Source organism: Stegodyphus dumicola, chromosome 1 (genome assembly GCF_044657685.1).
Source record: "Stegodyphus dumicola isolate Sdum_Otavi_A_Nest chromosome 1, ASM4465768v1".
Lineage (NCBI taxonomy): Eukaryota > Metazoa > Arthropoda > Arachnida > Araneae > Eresidae > Stegodyphus > Stegodyphus dumicola.
In genome coordinates this window covers 199,582,307-199,604,748 of record NC_140768.1, presented here as the reverse complement: position 1 = coordinate 199,604,748, position 22,442 = coordinate 199,582,307, and the positions used below count along the sequence as shown (strand labels likewise).

The following is a 22,442-nucleotide window of genomic DNA, read 5'->3' as shown; positions in this document are numbered from 1 at the left end:
GCGGCGGTTCTTTTCTGGGTGATCTCATTTTCTATGAAAAGTTTTAGTCTTTGAAAAAATAGGAGATCCCTGTCATCTTGTTCACTAAGGGGGCCATCTGCTTCTTCTATGCACTGCAGATTCGTAATTTCAGCGCTAACGAAATCAATCATATGTTCCATGATCAAACGATGAGCAAAACTGGTGAAATCAGAGTTTTAGCAACAGTGGCCTACTTTTACAGCACCGTGCACTCTGATTAGGCATAGCAGTTAAACTATAGCACAAGTAAAGAAACAGAGCTTCGGTTGAAAACACAACCTACTCACACGACGGCTAAAGGCCGAATCCTAAATTAAGCCCTCGCATTTGTCAAGGTTTTATTGTGTTACCTCACCATTTATATTAAACCAATCACTGTGACAACATTTTCTATGCCTACCTGGCACAATACTGCGGGCAGAAATTTTTTATGATCTAGCTAATGAGAAAAGCTTGAACTAAGACAATGTGCTTGACTACTAAAACTGTGTTAATATTCTATCTAAATTGAAGTTACTTTGTTGGCTAGATCTTTACTTGAACTGTGAACAGAGGTGTAGCTAAAGGGGGGGCATCTGTCCTGGGGCGCAGGATCCAAGGGACGCCAAACTGATGTTATGACATTTTAGAATTAAATGTTTTCCATCCTTGGCAAACAGTGGGGAGCGCGAAATCTTCAGTTGTCCCTGGGCGCTGAAAACCCTAGCTACGAATCTGACTGTGAAGAGACTATTCTCTAAGTTCAGCTGTATCTATAACACCACATAGGAAAAGACCTTTTTATTCAACTCAAGAACAGTATGTATGATTGGCCCTCTTGGTGCATACAGGGCCTCACCAATACTTTTGGCAGCAACTCAAACAAAAAACATAAAATTAAAACATAACCAAGTTGAATAATCAGCTGAAGGAGCACAGAGATAATTTAACACGTAGTTAGTTGGCTCTTGGCCCTACCACCGATGCAGACTAACCAACAATTAATCTGCACGACCATAAAATAGTAAGCTTAAGTAGCAGAGAAACAATGTGGGTGAAAGGCAGAACATGCTTCGTCTGAAGTAACTCAAACACTGGCTTAAATAGTAGCTTTCTACCCTACCATGCATAATGCACAAAACTGAAATCTCATTCTGGCAAGAAAATGTGTGTTGAAGGCAAGAGCAATACGAAAGTTTGGTTCCAAAATAAAATTAACTGTTATTAAAATTAAATAAAACACCACAACTGACTTGCTCCTTTTTTCCTACCATACAGTTCTCTGTAGGCAATTAAAAGTTAGGGAAAGAACAGAATCACCCACTGCTTGGCTCATTTTTAAGAATTGCACATACTTGGTATCCATGTACACATCGACCTATTTTTACTTAAAAAAAGATCCCAGAATTGTACAAAAATGGCATTGCGCACTCCCTTTATCCATGCATATATCAATCTATTTTCACTTAAAAAGTCAAAGAAAATTGGCAAAAATCCAATTCTTCTTACTCTTGTAAAAAGCACCAAACATATAAACGCACAATTCTGCATTTTTTCTTAAAAGTTTTGCACATCAAAATCTACCTTCAGTCTGTATGCTAATTTCAATTAGCCACATATTTATGTAATCTATGAGTACAATAAACACTAAGCTATATTTTTCTTTTTTATGTAATCAATGAGTACAATAAACACCAAGCTATATTTTTCTTACTTTTTTATATTTTTCTCCAGCTTTGTTTGTAAAAGCAAAAATTGTTTCAAATTTCTTTCATTAACCAAAAAAAGCACTATAAAAACAAAGTTTTGCAAAGATGTATTGATAACATATCTATATGTATAATGTATGTTATTTATCATTCACCAACAAAAGTTCATAAAATGGAATGGACTTGTATAATGATTTTAATATTTCTAGTATATAACGAAAGTATCTACTCTGTTAAAAAGAAAATTGGCCACACAAATAGAGAAAAGAAATTAAAAATGAAAAAGTTACAACTTGAAATGTTTTATCAAGATTCAGGCAACTAAAAAAGAAACAATAAAATAATCACATTCATGGGAAATCACAATGTAGAAATTGCGACAAAAAATACTGAGTTGCCCGAATAATAGCTCTTCACATAAACAACATTTCACGAATTTCTAAATGAAGTAATGGTTACAGAAAACAAATGAATATTTCAGACAGCCTTTTTGAATATGTGTGGGTTGATTAAATGCACTCGATACATTATTGTATTAAGGAAGACATTGTTAAATATAGTGATTTTATCATTATTATTAATGATATGGCATAAAAATACGCATATTTAAATATATTAAATGTAATGTTGCTTATTTTTGTAATTATTATCCTTTTTCATGAAAAGATATTATGCATTTTTAGTATTTGGGATCTCATTGTAGAGGAAAACAATTTAGCACTTTCAGAAGAGAATATGACAATTTTTAAAGCTTGCACATACTTTTTATGCCAAGAACGCACGCACAGTATTTGTGGCATGATTTGCTTAAAAATGTCTTTTCTAGACATGCCATATATTCTTTTAGCGATGTAAAGATCAACCTTGTTCATTTCATCTACAGTAATGTCAAAAGATTGCTGATTGTGAAGTGAAAACATGATGAATTCAACAAAACTGAGTCATAAAATTAACTGTCAAAAGGACTTAAAATAGAAGTTTAAAGGGAAAAGTTACACATATTTATATTGATTGCATACATAACAATTAAATTTTTTTAGATGTCAAAATAAAACAGGACTGCATTATAATTAATTAAAAATCCATAATGAAGTGCAGTGCTGAAATATAATATGCATAATATTTATATCATACGGATTTACTAGCAATTTAGACTTACCGGTAGGAGCACTTTCCACAATTCTAAGATCATAAGCTCCGGAACATCTGTAGTTTGCAGCTGTCCCATTGTCCCAAACAACCACTACTTCTTCAGGAGATTCAAAGTTTCTTACAGTGCCCAGGTGCCCCTCACCTCCGTCTTGTTTTCCCCATTTCCAATCGGGTCCTCTCATCACTCGAGCTCCAACACCTTCCATCGTATTCATTCGGCTACCACGATAATTACTCGTATTTTCACTGTCCATAGTATTAAAAAATTAAAAAAGGGATTACAACACACCCTTCATTTGCATAACATGGAATTTAAAGTATGAGGAGCCAGGATTACAGACACACTCGAAAACCGAAACAGACAGGAAGTTATCCACAGGAAGCAGACGAGATTTTGCGAGATATCGTTAGTGATGAAGATACCATATTTGGCTGTAACTCCTCCTTTACTAAAGCAAAATACTTGCTAAAAGCAATTGAACTTATTCGAATCTACGGCAAGAATTTGGCGATAATACTGACAGTCTTCGCCAAATGCGACAATACGCAAAAACATATGTTTTAATCAAAGAATTTGGTTCTAATACTCACTGTGATTAGTGTTTACGTTTCGTCTGAGTGTTATCTTGAATTTTAATTTTGTGAAATTTTTTTAAAGTTCAAATTTTTTATCATTTTGAAGTAATGGGTATTTACATTAATCAGCTTGCAATTCCAAAAAAATGACGAGTACATCGAGAAAAATTCATTCCCGCCGTCGTTTAGCAGCTCTTACCTTTCTTTCCAATATATCTCTGGATGGGACTCATCGTGATACAAACCTTGCAGAGCTAAATTTTAATTTGCATTTTAAAAGAGCACGATCTGTCCCTGTTGATCGTTTGGAATTCACAACCAAAGAGAGCTGTGTGAGACCGGCGAATACTACTGAATGCAAGGTGAAAAATGTGGTGGAAAATTCGAATGTTACCAAAACTTTGGAGTTTGGAGAAAGAAAATTATTTAGAAGAGAATCTCAGGATAAAATTCTTGAAAATTTTTATCGTTTAGATGACCAAGCGCAGTCAAAAAGTAAAGATAGGTAAGACGTCATCGTTTTATCAGATTCATACTAGTTTATAAAATAGTATACAATGTCTCACAAATGAAAAGCCGCTATAACCCGGAACTGAATTCGAATATATATCCCAATATTTTTTCATAACATCTCCATGTAACTTTGAATAAAACCAAATTTTGTAATATTGACTTACTTTCGTTTTCTAAAATTCAAAATGTAGGGAGGCATAGATAAAACACGCCACAAAAGTGATCATACACCGAAACATTTTGTAAAATTTCATAAATAAAATGGTCGTCTAACACATTTTATTTTTTGATTTTGGTGATGTTTAAAAAATTTCTCTTTATTTAAACATTTTAAAAGATCTGTTATCTTTTTCTTTCCTTTTTATCGCAAAATTTGGATACTGGAAATAACTTTATTTTTGTTTATCAGGATAACGATTCTAAGCACACGCCCTTCAACGTTCACCTTTTGGGTGTCTATAATTGTCCACAAGTTCTGAAAACACCACCTCAGTCACTAGATCTAAGCCCAGCAGAACACATATGAAGAGAATTAGAATATAAAGACACAACATCAAAACAAAAATCGAACTAAAAACAGTAATGATGGAAGAATGGAGGAACATTGTTGCAGATATTACAAAAAAAAAAAAAAAAAAAAAACTGGTGAACTCTATGCTCAGATATTTGAAAGCTGTCATTAATACTACAAAATATTAACTGACAGAAATACTACAATATTTACTAATATGTGCAGATTTCTTTAAAGCATACGAAGACTTTTGTTGGGTAACTTTTCTGTTACTTTTTTATTATTGGTTTTCCAAAAAATAAAGTTTTAATATGTACATAAAATTGTTAAGTAATTTGATTAATGATTAAAGCAATATGTCACTGAAACTTGTAAGTGTATGAACACTTTTATGTCCAAAATGAAAACAATATATATACACAGTGGCTCATGTTTGCTTTCGGATGCTTGTATTTGTATTTAAATTTATTTGTATAGATCTTTAAGTTAATAATTTAGTTTTACTAAAAATATTATAATTTACTAATTTATTAAATACTGAAATACAGACTCCAAATTGTTTCTTGGTAAATTATTTATTTTCTTTTTTAAGACTTGCTTGTTACAAAATAAATGTAATCAAAATAGTCTTTGCAAAAAAATAATTTCTTCCAAGTATGTTGATCAGTAACTCTGATAATAATTTGGACACTCAAAAGTTTGGTTGAGATGTTTCGGAAGATGATGTGCCTTGTCTTATTTCTTGTTTTAAATTAAAGAACATATGAGAATTATTGCTTGCATTTAGAAATTTCTACTTCAATATCAAAATATATTAACAGTTCCATATCTGAAGTGAATATGGAAAGACTGCAAATTAACGAAAAGTTCTGTTCGAAATTTAATGATTCATGATATTAAAAACATGATAAAAGTATTCAAAGTGTTTAAAAAATCCTTTATGCTAAACATTCTCTGATGCTTTAAAATAATGAAAGTTCTCTGAAAGTGTTCAAAATGCAGTGAGGTCTGGCCCACTTTTCAAGTTAACACAAAGGCGTCAAGGGATCAGAGATTTATCCCTTGAAAAATCAAACAAAACCTAAAAATGAGTATTATAAAACTTGCAGTGGATAAGAACAGTTTAATGTAAAAGTTAATCCTGTAACTATTGGGAGAGTTATTAAGGCACATGAATACGGTAGGTGATCAGCAAGAACAAAATTCTTTAAAAAGAAAATATTCTCCTGGTGTTTACAAAATCCATTGTGAGTAAACATTTTCATAATGAAATAATGTTGTATTTGTAGATGAGTCAAAGTTTGAATATATATGGGAAGACAAGTTACTGTGAGGCAAAAGCCAAATGAAGAATCTGAAAACCTTGTTGACTACTGTTAGAGGTGGATGCATAATGGTTTGGATATATTTTGCTGTCTGATGAGAAATTTACTTTTTATAGAAAATATGGATCAGTATAAATATATAAATATTCTTAATGAAAAACTGGAAGTGTCTGCAAGAAAACTTTAATATAAAATACATTCAGGTTCTATGAGGATAACAATCTCAAACTTTCAGTCATAAGTGCTTGCTTGTGATAATTATACAACTGAACTAAAGTTACCAAAATTCTTCCATATTTTTCTGACTTAAATCCTCTCGAGCATGCATGAAGTGAGTTGAGAAAAAATTGTAAATATGTCTTCTTCGAAAGCTCTATTAATAGCAATTTTTCTGATGAAACGGCGGTACTCTTCTGTTATTGGGACTGGATTCCAAAATGTATGTATGTGTATATATATATATACACACAAAGAGATGTATATACTAGGGCTGTAAATTAAGTAATGGCAACATAGGTATACATCAATTTTTAATGAACTTACAATTACAACTGCATTACATTCCTTTTATGTAATCACCAGCAAAGCTTATAACCTTTTGCCAAATGTCGAGCAGCCGTTATAGACCAGTGGCAAGGTGTTGATTGTTGATGTGAGTGACCGAGCGCCCGACTGTGTGGAGTACAGATGAAACGTCATGAAATCGATGGCCTCGGATGGGTTCTTTTAACTTCGGAAAGAGATCGAAGTCACAAGGACTCGTGTCGGGTGAGTAGGGAGGGTGTTCCAGGATTTCCCACTGCCACCGTCGCAAAAGGAGAGTGACATTGTTTGCTACATGGCAAACGAGCGTTGTCATGCAATACGATAGGGAGCTTGTTGTGCAATAAACGTGGACGTTTGCATCGCATAGCCGGAAGCAGATGGTGCTGCGTTCGGCTATGCGTCTGGCTATCTTCATTATGCCCCACATTGTTCGATGACTCAGACCAACCTCTAAGAATAATTGGCTGATCTTTAGAATATGGTAACTGGTAAATTGGCGATATTTTGGAGGCGATAAAGGTCACTACCTGGGACTTTGGTAATAATGTGAGCAGTACTCAGTTCCGATTACGCATTATTTTGTGTGAGGGAAATGAGAGATCATGGGATATGTCATGTGATATTAATGGACGAATTACGGTTCTTTAATCGGAAAAGGGGGGAATTTGGAAAAATATCTGTGGCTGTATATTATTTTGTATTAAGCGTCATTGTGTGTTGTGTGAAGTAGGGTTGAATGATTTTGTGATTGTATGGCGCTGTCTAAAGTGAATTCTAGATGTGATAAAGAGAATTTTGCTTTTTATTTAGCGGAGGAAAAATTCGCAGAAAAAATTATTCAATAATTTTATTGAATCCATAATAAAAGTGTATCCACCATGTAAGCAAGATTCTGAAGAAGATTAGGTAAGTTAGTATTTTTAATTATTTGAGGATATTATTTTTATGCATTGTTCTAAATGTAAGGTGGAAGTAAAGTAATTTGGTATTATTGGGAAAATTGTTATTAGCAATCATTTAGTTTAAAGTAATTAGGATTGTAAGCTAATTTTTATTAATTTAATGTATGAGCTTATTTATATTTTAAGTAGCGTTTTTTAATTTAATTATATTTTAATTAAATGATAGTTATTTTGTGAATTTTATGTTTGTAGGAATTTGGTATATGTTTTAGTTGAAGTAAAAGTGCATGGAAATAATTTAAATATTTGACACTAAGTATTTGTAATGTTTGCGGTATGAATTCGTTGGTGACGTTTATAATATAATAGATAATTTAAAAGTAAAAGTTTTTGGATATTTTATTTATTTTATAGGTGGAAATGTTCATATTTGGAAAGGGTTTTTTTTTTTTTTTTTTTTTTTTTTTTTTGTTATTGGGTAATTTCATATATGTTCTTTTTAATGGGTTTAAAGATTCAGAAAATTGTCATGCATTTTCGTGAAATTTTTCTAATTTATGAGAAAAAAGCAGTGTACATGGATATGGTGAAGAGTGCGCGCAATGCCATTTTTGTGCAATTCTGGGATTTTTTTTAAAGTAAAAATAAGTCGACGTGTACATGGTTTAGTGATATTTTAATTAAATGATAGTTATTTTGTGAATTTTATGTTTGTAGGAATTTGGTATACGTTTTAGTTGAAGTAAACGTGCATGGAAATAATTTAAATATATGACACTAAGTATTTGTTATGCTTGCGGCATGAATTCGTTGGTGATGTTTATAATATAATAGATGATTTAGAGATAAAAGTTTTTGGATATTTTATTTATTTTATATGTGGAAATGTTCATATTTGGAAAGGGTATATACTTTTTCGCGATCAGGTGATTTCATATATGTTCTTTTTACCGGGTTTAAAGATTAAGAAAATTGTCATGTATTTTCGTGAAATTTTTCTAATTTATGAGAAAAAAGCAGTGTACATGGATATAGTGAAGAGTGTGCGCAATGTAATTTTTGTGTAATTCTGGGATGTTTTTTTAAGTAAAAATAAGTCGAAGTGTACATGGTTTATGTGTATGTGTTATTTTGAAAAACGCGTAAGGAGTATGTATTGTGTACTTTTTCCCAATTTTGCAGTGAATATTTGTCATGATTAAGCAGTTTTGTTACATAAAATTTCTAGCATAAGTGTAATTCGGCTAGTAGATTGTTGGAAGAAGTGTTCAGTAGATAAAAAGAAAAGAAGCGTGTCTTTACTTCGTGAAGACAAAATGGCGGCGGGAAAAAAAAATAGAGGGTTGCTGTAGGAGAGTTGGTCGCCAAATTTTCGCCAAAAAATCGCCAAGTTACCATAATCTAAAGATCAACCGGATAATTCTCGGACAGTCCATCGGCGGTCTATGGTAAGGAGACCGCTCAGGATGTCGCAGCGCGCAATGAACTGGAAGTTGATCTGTCCGCACTATCCTTATCTTCGGGGCAGATGTTTTTATTTTATTCGGCTTATAATTCCTTACTAAATGTAGTATTTCATCTCGATGTACTCTGTCTTTGATATGATTTAAATCAAATTCGTCATCATTATAAATATCACGAATACACATCAAATAGTTTTCTGGTTGAAATTTTCTAATTTCGACTATGCGTAATGTATGCTTTATGCATGCGCGCATTGAAAAAAAATGTTTAATAAAGTAAACAAATTAATATTAAGCTTTTTTTTTGTTTTTTTGTAAATTTTGATACCCTTTAGATCATAATTGCTCTTTATTTCATAAATTATGGTTTCATATTTTTAATTTTATAATTTCTGCATGCCATCTTACCAGATTTAAACTGATGATCTATAATCCGGAATTGCCCAAGTCCCGACGAGTTCGGATTAAAGACTTTTGACTGTAATATATTTTAATACAATTTATACTGTATTTTATTTTTGGTAAAAATATATGTATGGGTGTCTCTAGGCGAAAATTAGCGATTTTTGTTGGTATAAGGATGCTGAGTTTGTGCAAGTCTTTGACTTGTTATTTTGGCTTTGTGTAGCAACGATTTTTGTGCCAAAAGTTGTAAAAAGAGAATGTAAAATTGTGTCTCAAACCAAAATTGACAGTAATTGTTTTACAACCATAAACATTAATGGATGTTTCATGGGCAGCATAAAATGTTTGGAGTATTGTAGCTTTCAGCTCAGATAGCGATAATTAAACTGACATCACTTTATGAATCTATTAGAAAACACCTATTTTAGTATCATAGAATAAGTGTAGATCAGTCTGCAATGAAAAGGTGATGCAATGTGTGAGGGTTGAAAAATCATTTGCCTCTACTCTTTCTTTGTCAAGTTTCCCTTGTAGGAATACAATGAAATACAGTTTTTTTTTTTTTTTTTTTTTTTTTTTTTTTTTTTTTTTTTTGTTATTTTTGAATTTTGGATGATACCAGCAGGACTTGTCATGCAACCTGAAACATTTGCAGCCAGAAAAATTGGTACAAGGTGAACTTATGATGAAGTTTAGAAACTTCTTTCTGAAGAGCTTTGATTTCCTCATGAAATAGAGCCTGAGAGAAAGAACTGGCATTGCCCAGAAAAGGGTTGTTGTTAGGAATAATAACAGAAATGTGCATGTGGTTTATAACCGAAATTCAATCAGCTACTTGCACCACTTTATCCAAAATAATAGCAGAGATGGATGTTGATATAGTTAGGCCAAAAACAGGCATCACTTGCTTAAATAGTTCAAAGGAGAGTGAGTCATAAATATTGTAATTCTCAGCTCAACTCTTCATGTTGCAGAGGCTGGCTTGGCTTTCATTCACCGAGGCTTTCACATGCTAGCAACCATCGAATCTTTTGAGTCTTTGTTTCGAAACATCTTTCGATAGTTTTTGATTTCAGATCCTGATATGGGTTGACTTGATCAGGCTGAATGATGACATCATGAATGACAGTGGTGATATTAGGTGACAAGTGAGCCACGACATAGTTGATTTTGGTCTTTTGTGCTGATATCGGTTTAGGTGTTGTTAATTCAAACATCACCTCCAATTTGTGAAACCAAAGAGATAGATCGACTTGAATAAAAGGTAGAATCACCATGGTGGGAGTTTCGGAATCAGCCACTACCAGGTGGAACACGTGCCAGTGGGAAGAATCAAAACTGGAAGTGTCCATTACTGTAAAAGAATTCAAGTCTGAAAGTCACCATTGCACGGGGGCATTTTTGATCTGATTCTCGTATTTTAATGAAGCAACAAAAAACAGCATTAAGTATAAAAATATAATTTTATTCCACAAACAGAAATGAAATTAATATAGCAATCTTAACTCCCAGTAGGCCTGTCAGAAAGAATTCTAAGGGAAAAGAGAAGTTGTGATGTAAAAACATACACATGATGTGCACCTCTTACTGACTGGTTGATGTGATGCATCTCTCACACGCATGAATGAAATGCTACATACAGGGTTCGTACGGTCCTTAAAAGTCCTTAAGTTTTTTAGAATCGATTTTTGGTCCTTAAAAGTCTATAATTTTGGCCAAAATCGGCAGAAGGTCCTTAATTTTAATCATCTGAAATTTCTGTTTGTTTTTACGACTGCTATTTTGAGTGTGAATTAGCATTTTGTTGGAATATTTTTGGCGATTCACTGAAAAATATGACTATTTTTGAATGGGTTCATGAGTTCTAATTTGTCCTTATTTGCAATATAAATAATGGTGGGTTACTCGAGTTTCTGAGCAAGAAGTGAAACATAAGCATTTCAAAATTATTTCATTTTTTGTAATGAAGAGCTCTCAAACAACTTTCCGCTTTTGGGGATGTGAATTCTTTTATTAAACGGTTCTAAATTTAGTGATTATCAACATTTTGGCGATTTTAAGATTGGTTTCTGTAGAAAATTTTTAATTCCGAGATCTGGGAATTTTTTGACAATTTTTTTAGAACATTCTAACATTGATAAATTTCATTAAAATAATGGTAATACAGGGGTTGGACAAAAATATGGAAACACCTTTAAAAAAACATGTTTCTTTGCTTAATATGGTGTAGGAAACTCGTTGGCATCCAAAACAGCTTGCAGTCTTCTCGGAATGGATAAATGCAGTTCCTGTATGTTTGCCAAGGGAATATTATACCATTCTTCCTGCAAAACGGTGGCAAGTTCAGATAACGATGTTGGCGGTGGATAACGAGAACGAACTTTCCGTTCCAATGTAGACCACAAAGGTTCGATAATATTCAGGCCTGGTGACTGTGGTGGCCAGGGGAGATGGGACAACTTATCCTCGTGCTCAGAAAACCAGTCCTGGATAATGTGAGCTGTGTGAACAGGGGCTTTGTCCTCTTGGAAGACACCATCACCATTGGGGAACAAAGTTTGTACCATGGGATGAACTTGATCGGCCAAAATGTTCACATAAGTCTTGGCAGTCATGTGCCCTGACACAGTTATCATGGGGCTAGCAGAGAATCACGATATGGCTGCCCAAACCATAACAGAACCCCCGCCATGTTTCACTCTTGGCAACAAGCAGTCTGTATTATAGGCTTGAGATGGCGTTCTCCAGACATAAACTCGGCCAGAAGTGGGAAACAATGTGAAAGAAGAATCGTCAGACCATATTACTTCGCTTCCACTGCTCTATAGTCCAGGCTTTATGACATAAACACCGCCTTTTCCTGTTACGGACATTAGCATCACTGATGAGTGGCTTCTCAATTGCAGCACGGCCAGCAATTCCCTGTTTATGAAGCTCCCTTCTAATTGTTTTGGTACTCACAGGGTTCGGTAACACAACATTCATTTCAGCAGTAACTTTTGCAGCTGTGGTCTTCTTATTTTTCGTCACAATTGCCCTTAATGATCGTCTGTCACGATCACTCAGGACACACTTTCGTCCGCGCTGTGATTTAGCAGATGATGTTTTTCCGCTTTTCAAATATGCGGAATAAATCTTCGATACAGTACCTCTTGAAACACTAAACACCTCGGCTACCTTGCTTACGGAAGCACCTACAATACGTGCTCCAACAATTTGCCCACGTTCGAAGTCTGTTAACTCTGACATAATGCAATGACAACCTCACATAACAGTACTCCGACAACAACTGAACTGTTTAGCACATTTACGAAGTTGTAAGTTGTATAGGTGGCGTCAGTAGTCAAAAACGCCAGCACCACCTACATATTTCATTAAAATCAATCTTTCTTTTCAAACATGCATTTCACAAGGTGTTTCCATATTTTTGTCTATCCACTGTATATTGGGATTATATTTAAGAAATAACATTAAAATAAAGCATTTTTATTTTCCACTATCATATTATAAAGTTCCATTTTAGCCACATTTCATACAAGTTTTCGAATCTGAAAAATAAGCAAGGAATAATGCTATAAAGCACAGTTTACAAAACAGTTTTTAGCAAGAGCAAAATAGCTGTGTAATTAATTAAAAATGTCTTTTTAATTTTTTCATGGTAAGAATTTTTCCCATTTCTCAGAATGATCAGAATTCTCAGAAATGCATCAATTTTCTCTATAAAATTAATTTCGCTCTTTTTTCCTCCGATTTTTTAAAAAACATTTCTGGGTTTTTGCTGTTACAGAATTGATGGGGTTGTAATTTTTCTTTAGGATTTTAGACATTGAAACTTGTAAAGTTTAGAAAGATTTTAAGGCAAATTTATAGACCCACAATTCTAAAAGATTCCAGAAAAATGTGATAAAATGAAAAATGTCTCCATGGTAGTAACACGCTGTTTCCTACATATTGGAGAACAACTGGAAGAACAATGAAAACATAATAGTTGAATGTTTTACTTCTGATTCTAGAATCGCTTTATTAACATTTTTATCTTCCCTTTATTTTCTCTACTTTTCACTAGACACAAGCATGGAAAATATCAAAAGTACTTCTAATCTTATCATATGGACAGCCATTATAGAAAGGAAATTTTTTATTAATAAAGAAATTGGAAACTGACAATTCAAAAGATTCATCTAATATGTCTTAATGCATCATACACAGAGCTGGCACTAGGCATTTTGCCACCTGACACAGTCTCTGTGGAAATTCTGCTTCCAGTGCCTGCTCTAAACTCTAAAAGTTTTGCTATTTCTAGATTTTGTTGCTCAGTATGTCCCTAAATTCTAAAAATTATGCCACACCAGCTCTGTGACCAGACTTTACCATATGTATTTCATATTTCTTCTGAATGTCCATATTACTAAAGAAATAAAATTAGCAGCTTTATCCATACATTCTAAATTCATTTAGCCTTTTAGAATAACAGAAGTCTTTAATTAAATCCCAAAAATTTAAAGTGAAAAGGAAACGTGTTGAAAAAAGAAGCTAAATATGTAAAGAAAAAGAAAATTATTCTTCAAAGATATGTACAGTTATTATTATGTAAATTAACCAGTTATTTACAGTTTCAGCCTTTATTATAATTTCTCATTTCTATTTCCTCACCAGAATGCAAATCAGACAGTTTTTAAACTGAGGTTTTTTTAGTGTAAGACGAGTGTGTTTCTGACCTCCACTTGCTCCCTGCATTAGTTCTGCCAGCTCTGATAATTTGTTATTATTAGTCTTTTCATTAGTGCTGCTGACATTTGAGTTTATTATGACAAAAGAGTTACTGAATCAGATTAAATTGAAATTAAATTGTGTAGTCTTTAACCACTAGTCCATATTTTTAATTTGAATTTGACTTGTTATTATCACCACAAACTGTAATTGATTTTGTTAGCATAAGAGCAGGCCTATATGTTCCAAGTTCTTTTTGAATAAGAAGCTTATTTAAACCTTTATTGAAATTTATTATCTGATTTTTAATTACTTTCAGACATAGTGATAATTTGTTTCACGTCTGTCGGGGGGGGGGGACGTACTGTTTAACTTTTACCAGATCAAGTAAACCCTCATAGGTAGAACATTGTGGAGAGGTTGGCAGTTAAGAGATAAAGCATGCAGAAACTAATGAGAACATTGTTTTGCATATTGAGACAAATTTCTAATTGTTAGAAAACATGCTTAAGGAGAAGGAAATCGATATAAATTAGCCAAAATGTGTCAGGCCTTCAAATTAAAAAGACGCATAAATATTTTGTTGAATTTTATGTTTTGTAGCTTTTAATGTGTAATTATCCTAATACTGTTTTAAACTGTGAAATTTTATGAGATTGTGATATTAATATTGTTTTTAACAAATATTATTAAAAAATAAATTTAATTTAATAGTGGCTCTGTAAATCCATAATGACTAAGGTTATCTAATACCTAATTTGATTATAACTAAATGCATTCTCTTAAAAATTATCTCTCTATATTAAAGCAAGTTTTTGCCGTTCGTTAACATGCTGAGCCCGGCGTCGGTCCCTGAGAACTGGCACTGGAATTTTCGTTTGGCTGGCATCGGTCCGCGTGACCGATAGTATTAAAGTTAAAAAATAAGTATAGTCTCAATGAAATGTGATCAAATGTAGTTTTAATGGAATTTATTCAAACATTTTAAACAAAAATATGGCTTAACTTTACACATATTACAATTTGAAACAACTATTTTGGTAACATTTTTGGCTATCTTGCATCCAAATAGTTTTAAATTGTCATCATAACATTTCGAACAGTACTTTCAGACTTTATGTGCATCTCCTTCCTTTTTGTATAATTTATGAATAATTTAAGTCGGCAATATTGCACCGCTTGATCGCAATATTGCCGCCGACTGATAGCTGCCGGCTGAACGGAAAGGACAGCAAATTCGATGCCAGGCTCAACTTGTTAAACCTTTACCATGGTCACAAGGTAAAACACAAAAATATAAAAATTCATGTGAAAACTTATTTTTTGCATCTAGTGAGACTTAATGCAAAACAACTTATCACCACTGATGCTTTAGTTCCTTAATAGAACCTTAAAATATATAAGGGAGTTACAACCCCTGGAACTCTACATGAAGCTACGACACTAACAGCATCAGACAGAGGTCAGCTAACTTTCAAAACTTGCTAACTGTGCCTACATCAGGCCTTTCAGGTTTGTTCTGATCAACAGGTCTTTCTATAGGCAAGAAGGAGCGGTGACAACAGCCAGTCTTTTGTTATGAATCATGCTGATTTTGATTTTAATGCTCATTTTTTAACATATGCTGCTTGACATAAAATCTACTTACTATTTACTAAACCTCTAGACTGAGCAAGTGTGTGACAAAATGAGATATAAAAAAAAAAAAGCTGTTAGTAAATGGTAACTGAAATGTCACTTATCTTCTTTCAAATATGTCCAGTCATTATGAGTGTAAAATATTTAATGCTACTTGATAAATTTCATAAAATTAATTTTATTCTGAAACATATTAATAATTATGTTAATTAAGTTATGTTTAATAATAATGCATCCTACTCATGTTCAGGCATAGATATACTATTTTTAATTGAATTTATTCAGTTCCCATTCGCTCATAGGTCCTTAATTTTTTTCATTAATGGTCCTTAAAAGTCCTTAAAAGTACTTAATTTCCTTGTGCAGAAATGTGTACGAACCCTGTACATATGTAAATTATTATTATGAGTTACAAGTAATAGTTTTTTAATGTTTTTTATATTTCTATTATATATATATCTGGAACTTGATATTTGTTAAACTGGTTGTTTCTGTTCTCTTTTAGAGTTCATAAATTTGTGACTGATGCAAAAACTCGGTTATGTAACTTAAGTCAAAAAAGGAAACAATTAACTCATCAGAAATCAATAGAATCATATGGATTACCATCAGGGAAAAGCACTGAAAGTTTAGGTATGTATAACAGATTTTTGTACTTTACTTGAATGAGTAAAATAGTCTTATTTGAAATAAAAAAATTTTTAGTATGCAAATTTCCTTTCTATGTTACCATTATTTTCCAAAATAAAAGCCATTCTCTTATATTATCTCTAAGCTTGAATCACAATCACGTTACTGTCAATCACGATCCTGTATGTTTTTAAAATCACAATACCATAGGCTGAATTATAATCTCGTGGGCTGAATAACATTCTTTGGCTTTTGTCTTGCTTTCCTGCATGGCATGCTAAATTTTAACAGGACAAGCTTTAATCAAAGTCGTAAAAACAACCTTGTATTTAGCGTAAGTATAATGAAACACTCAATCGATTTCGAGGGCAGCTAAAGGTCCCTCCTCATCAGGAGAAAGAAATACCAAGAAAGAAGAAAATAAAGGAGAAGGAGTCTCAGAAACACATGGTCCTAAAAACTCATTCTGGTAGGAAGTTGTAAGCTGAAGCTAGGAGAGACAGAAAAGAGGCATAAACTTAAAATAACTGTTATAAAAGTAAAATATACCTTACATTGGAATTAACTAATAATAGTCTACAGAATTTATTTTCTTCAAAGAAATTTGCTCCTGTCAGATCCTAAAATATTATTTTAGGGCATTAGGATATAACATCTAGATACGATGGTGACTTGTTATGGCCTATAAACATACAGCCTTCACCGACAACAGCCAGATACCTGCCATAGGCTTGGTTTCAACAGCACTGAGCACAAAGATGTCTTATTCTTGGTCAAAGGATTGATTTTCCAGTTTCTGTTAACATTTGTATCCCCAGATCAAATATGCTAAAACCAGTTTCAGCTGCATAGTTATCTATTGTTCCTCATATCTTCAATATCGCAGGTTACAGTAGGATCATTAAGCTTCTTTTTTTTAATAGCAAAAAATATCATAGTAACTGAAAAGTGTTTTTGTCTTCACTGATAACAATCTGCTAGTAGGATGAATTTTTATAATGTCTTTGCATAATCTCTAAGTTCTATATTGAATGATGGCAAAAAAAAAAAAAATTTGTTGATTCATGTAGTTAATTACATACACAAAAATTCAAAATAATATATTATAATAAGTGCCATCAATTTTTAAGCCATCCTAGTGTTTATATCTTTGTTTTTAGTATTACAAGTATTTTTATGTTTGTACTACAAGTATTTATAATAAGTAATATATGTAAATATTATATGCAGCAGCTGGTGGTTGTCGAAGTCGAAAAGCATCATTGTGCCCGTCGGAATGTTCCTTTCTTACAGTTGCAGAACTCAAGTTTCTCAAAAGTCTTAATGAATATAAGAATGAAGCTGAAAGGTATTGCAATAATTAGAAGTAGGAATATTAATTACTTTTCTTATTTACTTATTATCAAATGTGATTTATTTGTTGTATTTCTTTTTTCCAGGATGGTCTTAGTGTGTGGGAAGAAATCACCATTTGTGATGTTTTCTGTTTTGCCATTTAGTAAATCTCAAGGGTCTTCAAAGTAAACTATGTTATTTTTTTAAATTCTTATATATTCTACAAAAGTTATATTTTCTCAAGGATTTGTTACCCATGCAAGTGGGAATTTTTTTATGTTTTAAATTAAACAATGGCTAAAATCAGTAATATATGTAATTTAAATTCAGTTGGTGGCACAAGCACTTTTTAAACACATGTATCTCTGAGATACAGAAATAAATTTAAAAAAGAAAAGGGCAAAGGAATAACTCTTAATTTTTTAAGAGAGTTTTCTAAGAAAAATCATGTATATTTGTAATTTGAATGATTCCAGCAATTGTGTAAAATTATATACAAAATTAAAAATATTAATTACCATGCATTCTCCCAGTCTGCATAATTCATATTAGAATTTTAATTTAGGTATCATTTTGTAAATAAATTTCTGTCATCTGGTCAAATTTCTTTAGTCTAATTTAAATCAGTATAGACAAAGGCGTCTGAAGAGACTCATGTTGCTTTATAAAACATCAAAATTTGAATGACTAAATATAAAACAAGAACATTTGATTTCAATGATCAGAGAAAATGATATATATATATATATAAATATGTAAGGTATAAGAAAATACAATAGCTGCTTTAAAAATAATTGGCGACCTCAAAATTAATGATTCTAGATTTGGTGCTGTTCCCCTAAATTCATCTGTTCTCCCAAATTTGAGATCCTTCTATGTTATGTAACAACCTAAAATTAATCAATCATAGCTTTTCTCTACAATTATATCAGGCTTAGTATAAATACTCTTGGCACAAGAAAACTCCATCGTTCCTTTCCTAGCTTCCGCCAGTGCTAAATTATTTTCTGTGCTCTGCTTGTCCGTCTAAATTTGTTTCACCACCATTGACCTGTGTAAATAAGAAATTATCTTAATTGTTGTGATTACAGAGTATATTGTCTAAGAGGAATTATTCTAGTAGGCCTAAAATAAAGATGATAATTAGCTGAACTTGGTTTCGTATCAACTTCTTCCTCACAACTGCAAGCTGATTCCTCCTACAGAGTAAATTACAACATATATATATATATATATACAGACATAAGTACTGAGCTATCAGTACTGGACAACTGATTATTTTGTTAATAAAACAGATATGCATGCACACATGCTTACATTACTGATTATTTTATTAATAAAACAGGTATGCATGCACACATGCTGCTTATATATTATCAACTACAATGAAGTTATTGAAATTGAGGGTAGGATAACTTTCAAAGGGGTATGTGTACTAGTTATTCAGTTTATGCTGAGGTAATATGAGGTTTAATAATGATTTGGTGATTTCCCCATGCTGGATTCTGTCTAGCTATTGTTTTGAAAACAGTTTTTTCCCCATTATTTGATATCCAACTGACTATCTGCTTGAAAAGAATATGCCGAAAGTTAAAAACATGAAGGCAGACGTTTATTGGCAGTTTATCATTGTTTGGAATTAAATAAAGTTTTTGATGACAAATAACATGCAAGTACCTGATATTATATTTACCAGCTGCTTACTTGACCATCCTCCTAAAATAGTTATTATAAAAAAGAAAAACTGTGTAATGATTATATTGAATCCAGCTAATATAATTCCACAGGTCCAGCTAGCAGTTAATAATAATTGAAATGAACCTGCATTAATTGCTTTTTAAGTCACTTAGTTTGTTAATTAATAAGTGAATAAATTTGAAAGAAAAATTAAATACCATCTTATGCTTTGCTGAACACAGTGCCATATGGAAGTAAAAATATTTTAATTCAAGCAGTAGCGACACATTTCTTTCCAATTGTACGGTCCTTAAAAGTACTGAAAAGTCCTTAGGTATTTTTGGAAACAGTTTTTTGTCCTTAAAAGCTCTTAGTTTTGTCCAAAATCGATTGAAGGTCCTTAATTTTACTCATAAATAATTTCTGTCTGCTATTTATGACTGCCATTTTGAGTGTGAATTAACATTAACAAATGAAATATATTAAAAGATTCATCATATATGTCTCAATGCACCCATACATACCTCAATGCCTGCCCTAAATTCAAATAATTTTGCCATCTCTAGATTTTTTGTTGCTCTATGCTTCACTGAATTCTAAAAATTCTGCTACACTGGCCCTGTTGCCGGCTCGACCTCATATCATTTCATATTTATTGTCAATACTCATATTATTAAGAAATAAAATTAGCGGTTTTTTTTTTGTTTTTTTTCATACATTTGAAGTACAAACAGTTATTTAGAATGAAGAAGTCTTTGATGAAATCTGAAAATTCTAAAATAAGAGGAAACTCATTGAAGAAGAAATTGATTTATAACAGAGAGAAAACTATTCTTTAAAGGTACATTGAAGCAGAGACTAGTGGGAACCTTGATTAGTTTACTGAAACAATAAACTTAGAAAAGATGCTAAAGAGAAGAAAATTGTTGTAAATTAGCTAAAATATCTAGAAAAGTTTCAAATTATAAAGACAAACATTTTGCTGTTTGTTGTTGCTACAAAACATAAATGTTTTGCAGCTTTTAATGTATAATTATTCTAATATCATTTTACAATGAATATCATAAATTATAACTGCTATAAAATGTTCTTAGTTCTTTTTAGTCCAAATGGGCAGTTAGCCCAGAAGGACTATTAATTTTGTTTTGGCATTTTGCATTGATTCACTATAAATGTTGGTTCACTTTTCAAATTGTTGCCACCAAATATTAGAGCCCTGTATTATATTTGCAGAAATTAAGTAATGAAGAATCTGCATAAACGTATGTATGTTTCTGGCATTATAATAAAACAACTGTACCTAGAGCCATCAAATTTTGAATAACGTACATTTCCACCGCCGAATATGGGAATCTGGAAACCCAAATTTGGAATTTGTTTTATTATCTGTTTTGCATTTTGTAAAACTTTAACGAATTTTTGATTACAGACTCAATGATTTCAAAGCAAGCAATAGCAACACCATACAGGGAGGGGGACTTTTTATCCTCAACACGTGAGACTGTGTATTGGAAATTCTAAAGATATACTCATTTTAAAATTCTTTTGCGATATTGCTGTTTAACCGAATTTTATGGTTTAAGTGCGAAGAACATGATATTTAATAAATAAAGATAACACACAAAATGTTAAAAAAAACACCCCTTTAGATGTAATTTAAAATCTGAAACCTTTCAGATAAATTTAACGGATATTTTTTAAAAATTAAGGGGGGAAAAATTGTAATTGTGATTATGTAGATCTATTATGATTAACCTTCTAAAACCGGACCGAAATTCTCATAATATAGCCTTCAGATCGGCACGATCCGAAACTCCCATAGTAGATGGGTTGCTAGATTTGGGTTTTTTTCGATGATTATTTTGCTTTCATTTAAATGAAGTTCTAAATAAATAGTGCATAAATAAATATGCAGTACTGGATGCATATCCAGTGCACTACAGTCAAAAGTTGTTAATTCGGACACCCATAATCCGGAATGATCTATAATCCGGACCTCAAAGCTAAAAACTTTCTGCGCATGCGCCGCGTTGGCACATGCGCACAGGCATTTTACGTGTGCGCGTAAAACCTTGACTGCTGCGGATATGCGTGTGCGCAAGTGCAGAATACGTTTTCGCCTGCGCGTTTAATGTATAACGGACGGTGTAAGCTAAAATTATCTAATTATCTATTTCAGTTAATGTTAATGATTGCGTTGTTCCTTAATCTTCGAATTGGATCCCGCTTATTATTTTTTGCAGACTGTAAGAGCAATTTTATAAAAGTAAACTTGAACTTTCGACTATGTCAAATAGAATTTCCGATGCTGGAACTTCCAAAGGATCTACAAAACGAAAGTAGGTTTCAATGTCCAACAAACAAAAAGTGGAATTACTGCAAAAAAATGGATAAAGACATGAAGAATGTGACAGAGAGGATAGTGAAAACGAAAAAATTTCGATTGACAAGTTAGTCGGTATTCTCGGCACAGCAATTAACGAGACTTGAACAGCGGAACTTTGTAACTGAACAAAAAATTATGTCTTTTTATAGAATTAAAGAGAAAGTATTATGACATAAAATGAAGCAACTTAAACAGCTTACATTGAGAGAAATGTTTAATAAAGTAAACAAATAAATATTAAGCTTTTTTTTTTTTTTTTTTTTTGTAAATTTTGATACCCTTTAGATCATAATTGTTCTTTATTTCATAAATTATGGTTTCATATTTTTAATTTTAGAATTTCTGCATGCCATCTTATGAGATTTAAACTGATGATCTATAATCCGGAATCGCTGAAGTCCCGACGAGTCCGGATTAACGACTTTTGACTGTATTTATTTAGAACAAAATGTATGCAATGTTTCACTCACTATTTCTGATCAATCTCATAAATAATTTGTGAATTTTTTAACTTTGTTTTCACTCTTCATTTATATTTCATATTTTTGTCTTAGAAAACAAGAACAAAGTTTTACAAAATATAATAAATACGAACTGGCTTTGTAAGTCTGCAGGCTGGAATGCGATTTTTAATAACATATTTTCATTAACAAAATAATGGTAATGACTAATTTAATGAAATAATAATAATAATAATATTTATTACCATTAGATGATTAGAATGAGATTCAATACAATTAGATTTTGAGATGAACTTGCAGCAATAATAAAGCTTTACATGACAATAACAGAGATTTAAATGTTTTTTCGATAATTTTGTTATTATAATATAAAAAAGGAAATCTGAGATATATTGGTTGCGTTTCATCACTTAACTTTAACAAATATTACGTTGGACTATCAGGCAAAGGAGGTATATCTTTAACGAGAATTTTTCTTTGTAAAATTGGCTTTTGTTTATGTT

General features: G+C 32.0%; 2 protein-coding genes across 3 annotated transcripts in view; one reads left to right on the top strand and one right to left on the bottom strand.

The window, feature by feature from the left end:
* mib1 (E3 ubiquitin-protein ligase mind bomb 1) overlaps positions 1-3,115 on the bottom strand; it is a 251,283-nt gene extending 248,168 nt beyond the window's left edge. The window contains exon 1 of the mRNA XM_085824668.1: positions 2,869-3,115. Within this exon, the coding sequence (XP_085680794.1) occupies positions 2,869-3,115 (247 nt within the window). The remainder of the gene's footprint in view (positions 1-2,868) is intronic.
* Positions 3,116-3,583: 468 nt separating this feature from the next.
* LOC118187108 (CDK5 and ABL1 enzyme substrate 2-like) overlaps positions 3,584-22,442 on the top strand; it is a 105,105-nt gene continuing 86,246 nt past the window's right edge. The window contains exons 1-4 of one of the 2 annotated variants that reach the window (XM_035357307.2): positions 3,584-3,942; positions 15,956-16,083; positions 17,314-17,428; positions 17,520-17,600. In XM_035357307.2, coding sequence (XP_035213198.1) covers positions 3,584-3,942; positions 15,956-16,083; positions 17,314-17,428; positions 17,520-17,600 — 683 coding nt within the window. Of the gene's footprint in view, positions 3,943-15,955; positions 16,084-17,310; positions 17,429-17,519; positions 17,601-22,442 lie in introns of both variants that reach the window. The other variant, XM_035357306.2, reaches the window with a different exon arrangement.